The sequence below is a fragment of the Trachymyrmex septentrionalis genome, unplaced genomic scaffold (assembly GCF_001594115.1).
Source record: "Trachymyrmex septentrionalis isolate Tsep2-gDNA-1 unplaced genomic scaffold, Tsep1.0 scaffold108, whole genome shotgun sequence".
Lineage (NCBI taxonomy): Eukaryota > Metazoa > Arthropoda > Insecta > Hymenoptera > Formicidae > Trachymyrmex > Trachymyrmex septentrionalis.
The window spans coordinates 866,676-872,675 of NW_017304207.1; the positions used below are offsets into that span (position 1 = coordinate 866,676).

The window sequence follows — 6,000 nt, forward strand, 5'->3', positions numbered from 1 at the left end:
ACCATATTTTAATATTTTGAAATGAAAATTTAGATATTCCTAATTCTCTATAGTCTCCCAAGCCATTTTTAAAATTTTTGTTTTAATTTTATTTTTATAAAATGGAGGAAGTGGATTTTAATAAAAAATGCCCATTTCTTTTTTAAAATGACTTAAAAAAATATAGATTTTCAAAATAAAAAATTTGGCTCAAGGAGAACTATAATTAGAATGTTATTCTACAAAACAATTTTTTTATTTTTCATATTACAATAGATTATTGTATAATATACGAATATATGAATCACGCAATCAGAGGCATGCACGAATTGCAGAAGGAGCAATATGAATGCCGTAACATCATTTCCGCGTAAAAAATGAAAAATGAATTTTCTTTTATTATACAGGATGTTTCACAATTACCGTATTTCCTCTTAAGAACTATATTTTTGAGGTAATTTTGAGACGAAAATCCTGATACAAAAATGTCGAGGTTACAATAATTTTTGAATTATAATTGGTTAAAGATATGTGTAATTCGAAAACTATTATAACCTCGATATTTTCGTTTTAAAATTTTTGTCTTAGAATATTTAAAAAAATCCAGAAATAATAGTTGTCAGACATCCTGTATAATTGTTACATATAATTACAATTATATATATAAAATTCAAACAAATTTATTTAGTAATTTTTTCAAATAAGTTTCCGAATACCGTCTGTTTTTCTATCTAAAAAAGTAATTTGCTTTTTTAATATAAAACGTTTTATTTAATTTAACGAGACGATTATTAATCTTATCTGATCCACCGACAGTTTAGTACCATTAAGAGGGTACCAAGGAGAGGACATTGAAATCGTCTTACCGGGGAACTTGACGGTGTACGACATCAACTGGCTCGCGGTGTGGTGCGTTGAATACAGACACAATTTCGGGCATGTTCTAATTCCAAAGGACCTCGATGTTCCACCAGCTCTTGGCCAAACGAAAATTACGGTAAACCAAAATGAGTTCTCCAATCTGCCGGTCTGATACGATCCAAACTTTCGTGCCTTATGTACCCTCATTAACGTTTACTGTAAAATAATAATGTACTCTACTTTACTCTTTGATATACACGATGAAAAGCTTCGCTTTAATAGAGATGAATTGAATGTACTGTTAAGAGGGACGTTTGCGTCTTTATATAACAAAATATGTAGTCGCTAATGTTTTAGATTTAATAGAAATTGTTCCAATAAGTCTTGCTTTAGTTATTTTTAAGCATATTTTCTTAAAAGCTAAATATAATTAAAAACAAGATAAATTTTATCTCGAAGAGCTCTCAATTCTGTCTTTCTGATAATATAATGAAACTATTAGCACATTTTCCAGTAAGCATCAATCAATAGGTAATAACATAACATTAATGTTATCTAACATGTCTAAAGGATCTTTATGATGCCTTTTAGATATATATAAAAGATGTCTTTATGATATGTCTTTACAAAATTTTTTAGATTACGCATATTGTTTGGATATTTTATTGTTATTATAATTGATGTTTACTGGATGTTATCGTTTAAATTCAATCGCTGCATATTTTTTTATTCTTAATGACGTCGTTATTTTCAAATGGAATAGCCGCCGTGGTGGTACAATCCAGTAAGTAGAACGCGATCGATGCACGATTTTGTCGCATGGACGACAATCTCCCGTAGTGAGATCACAGGTGCAACCTTTATTTTTTTCAGACAAGCAGCACACCGGCACCTAGGCAGGTGACCAATTGCAAAGAAATGTTGGATGGCCGTGTTCAAGTGCAGTGGCAGCTGCAGGGTGAGGACGTGCAGATTCGGATCTCAGGACGCATTGAGGAGGATCAATACGTGGCATTTGGATTGTCAGGTCGGGATGGCAAGGCCGAGATGATCGGCGGCGACGTCGTCGTGATCGGATACAATAATAAAACTGGCAAGTTTATCGCCGAGGATTACTACATGACGGACATATCTCAGTGTGACGGCAAGAGGGGTGTATGCCCGGATCAGAGAATCGGTGGAAGGAACGATGCAATACTTGTGCATGGAGAAAGACAGAATGGCATAACAACGGGTACGTCTTTATTCAAATAGAACAAAAAGTCATAAAACATCAAAATCGTTAAAATGTCTTTAAAATGATTATTAAAATCTCTCTTTGATCAGTCACAATTCTTGCATATTTTAATGTTATTTTGATATTATTGAGAGATAATTTGCATATTGCATAAAATACATAAAACATCTTTTCGATATCTTATGCAATATAAAATGTTATTTGAATTGAGACCTATTGTTTTACTTGAGTGTCCTATACGTTACGAACGCGCGCGTTAACGGAAGAAATACACAGCTAATTGCTTTATTCCCTGGCAATTCCTTAGCAATTTTACTCTTCATATCACTTACAATTAGACAATGTTAGTCTTATAAAAATGCATTTGCTTATGTTTATACAACTATAGGTATATGTATAAATCAGTTATATAAAAAAAATTTATGAATAATTTTTTTATATAATAATTTAATTATTATTTCGTAAGTAATTAGAGTGCAAAATAACGTATTAGGTAAAAAATTTTTCATGCATGAATATGTATAAATATATATAAACATACATAAATATTCATAAATATGTATAATCATACATGAAATATGTCCATACATGTTTATATATCCCTCTTTTTGTAAAATTACTTTTTAGTATAATAGAAATGATAATAGTAATGTGTGAAAACATTATGTGTAAAAAATAATTAAAAGGATAATTTTCGCATTGTTCGTTTTAGAAAAAAAATAAGTTTGAACAAATGTAAAAAAAAATTGCTCATACACAATTATGCATAATTTTATATATAATTATACATAAGTAATTTTTTTCTTTCTTCAAATTTGATTTTTTTTTTTAATAAATAGTGCGAAAATTGTCCTTTTAATTATTTTTAATGTTTTTCACACATTACTATTATTATTTCTACACTATTATTATTTCTACACTACAAATACTTTTGCAAAAGAAAGAGGGATGTATGAACATATTTCATATACGATTATGCATATATGATTATGCATATTTATAAATATTTATGTATGTTTATACATATTTATACACATTTATACATATTTATACATATTCGTGCATGAAAAATTTTTAATGGATAAATATATAGAAATTTTATAATTGAAAATTTATTTAAAATTTCCATAAGTATTTGCGGTTTTTAATGTAAGAACTAAAAACTATTTCTAGATGTATTTATATAATTTGAATTATGTTTGTTATATAAAGTTAATTAAAGTATAATTTGAAAAGGAGAATTATTATTACTGCTTTTTTGTTTATGATTATTTTAAGATCTTGACAACTATGTAATTTTCTATTAATTTATATATCAAATTTTAATTATATGACATAAGATGGCTTAATCTTGGTCGAAACATTTATTGCTTGAATTCATATTTTTGGTTGAATTTATATTTTTAAAGAATTTTAATATAAGAATTTTAATATATTGTATATGATTTTACTCTAAGAAACGATTCTACGCGTGACTATATGCTCCTTTGATTATTTTGTAATTATCATTGAGTTAACTAAAGTATACGAAACGAGGAATTATTATTGATATACGATTTATTTCAATTTACAGTTACGTATACACGTCCGCTAAGGACTAACGAGCCAGAGAAGGACAGAATGATTCCGGAAAGAGAAACAAGCGTGATCGCTGCCATCGGATCTCTGAATGCGCGAGGCGAAGCCAATGCTCATGAGAGATTCGACAAGACCACTGAGGATATTCGTATCGATTTTACGTCGAGAAATGTTCACGAATGTACAAATTCCCTGTACAATATTCCGGATGCTCCTGATCTTGAACCCTGGACGCCGGCTGTCATCAATGATAAAAATATTTTCAATGCAAGGATTGGGCCGACTGGTGCAAAAAGAGGATATTCACGAATCACAGGTATCAACATGTTGTGGCTGAATTACATTTAACTTGTTATTATCATTTATTAAGTAAAATCTTACACTCTTACGCTAAATGCAAACAAAAAATTACTATAAATTATTTATAAATTACTTGATAAACAATATTTGAAACTTAATTAAAAACTATATCTATATATATATATATATATATATATATATATATATATATATATATGTACAGAGAGGGGGATTTAAAACAGGTCATCTGAATAATTCGCTTGTTTTTAACAATAGAAGAAGAAATGTCAAACAAAAGTTACTTGATTTCGAGGAGTGATGTCAATAATTGTTTTGTAGGTGGAGGCGTAAAGGATAGGCAAAGGTTAAATCTGTTTTTTTAAATGGAATGATATGTTTTTTTATTTACATTCTGATAAAGAATTTAATTTTAAGACGAATACAATGACCTATAATTGAAGGTTATTCAAGGTTACGCAAGGTCAATAATGGAAAATAGTTGAATGTAATGAAAAAAATAAATTGTTTCAAGGCACTCTTAGAATAATTTCGTGTCTTTTCTTCTTGTTGGTATACCGCTAATTGTTCAAGTGTATCACGGTATGTAAATAAACATTGAAGGTTTATTTAAACATAACGGTTAGTTATAATTGAAAATAAATTGTTTGAAGGCATTTTTTGAATATTTTACTAACTTATTTATTTGCGTACTTACCGTTACAACAAGTGTTCAAAAGATAGTATCTTATTATGAAAATAATATCTGTCATATCGATAAATTTACAGATACATTTTTTATTCTACCATTACGTAAAACAATAATGTCCAATGATATTAGTATTGTGATAATCTTGAACGGTTTGTGCTTTTTTAACTTTAAAATAATAAAAGTAGTTTAAGATCGAGATCGAGATCAGTGATTCTTATTGCAATTTATAGGTACACCTTCTTGGGGCATCGCATGGTATATCAATGATTTACTGATCCCGGAGATCATTGTGGAGCGAGGAAAAACTTATACCTTCATCGTGGAGGGTGGAGACGATCCTGCCAATCCCGCTAGGTGAGTCGTATTCTCATCTTTATGATAATATATACCCTTCAAAGTGCATACATACAGGACAAAATTGAATCAAGATCGCTATATAATATTCCCAATAAGACGTTGAAAAATACATTATTATGAAACATTCTTATGCCTTTGATATAGGTATCATCCGTTCTATATAACTGACAGTCCGGAGGGTGGTCTCGGACAAAATATAGGGAAACAAACGGAGGAAACGGTATTTGCTGGCGCAGAGTACGATTCCGATGGATATTTCCGCGCAACTGCAGCCGGCCGTTATTGCGAATGGACTCGTCTTATAGTGAATAACGCGGATGATTACAAGACATTCAAGAGCTTCTTCGAAACGCTCGAACTTAAATGCGACATGGGCGAACCTGCCAAGCTCGTATGGACTGTGAAAGAGGATACGCCAGACTTAGTATATTATCAGGTATAACTTATTAGGGAAAAACCAAAAATCAAATAACTATTTGCGAAGATACAAATTATTTTAGTAAACAATCTAAAATTAAAATTTATTAGACTTCTGAGAGATTTCAAATATCAAACTTTTTATCATACAACTTTTTCTTCAGTGTTTCACGCACAAACATCTGGGCTGGAAGATTCATGTTGTCGACCCGGGATCGCAGAGAAACATTAACGGCATCAGTCACGTTCTGCCTACGTTTACGACGTTTGTGGCCATTATCGCACTTCTTTTCTCAAGATGAATCGTTGCATTTCCTTCTTTCAATGCGGAACAAATAATAGAAGACAAAGATGACGACGAAAACTGATCGATTTAAAATAATTACGAAAGCTATACAACAATATACGATTGTTAAATCGGCAAAACACATACAAGGTTGTACGAAAGTATTTAGTATGTAAGATCTATTCTAAGGTAAAAGATTAGCAAAATATTTTTAAGACCTACCAGATTCAATATTTCATATTATATACATATGAGATACATATATATATATATATA

At 30.1% G+C, this 6,000-nt stretch overlaps 1 protein-coding gene across 5 annotated transcripts in view; it reads left to right on the top strand.

Moving 5' to 3' along the window:
* Positions 1-5,943, top strand: part of LOC108747604 (protein Skeletor, isoforms B/C) — a 74,645-nt gene extending 68,702 nt beyond the window's left edge. For all 5 annotated transcript variants that reach the window (XM_018485206.1, XM_018485215.1, XM_018485188.1 and 2 more), the window contains exons 6-11: positions 796-976; positions 1,714-2,074; positions 3,651-3,971; positions 4,895-5,018; positions 5,166-5,457; positions 5,603-5,943. In XM_018485206.1, the coding sequence (XP_018340708.1) occupies positions 796-976; positions 1,714-2,074; positions 3,651-3,971; positions 4,895-5,018; positions 5,166-5,457; positions 5,603-5,740 (1,417 nt within the window). In that variant the 3' untranslated portion in view covers positions 5,741-5,943. The remainder of the gene's footprint in view (positions 1-795; positions 977-1,713; positions 2,075-3,650; positions 3,972-4,894; positions 5,019-5,165; positions 5,458-5,602) is intronic.
* The last annotated feature ends 57 nt before the right edge of the window (positions 5,944-6,000 follow it).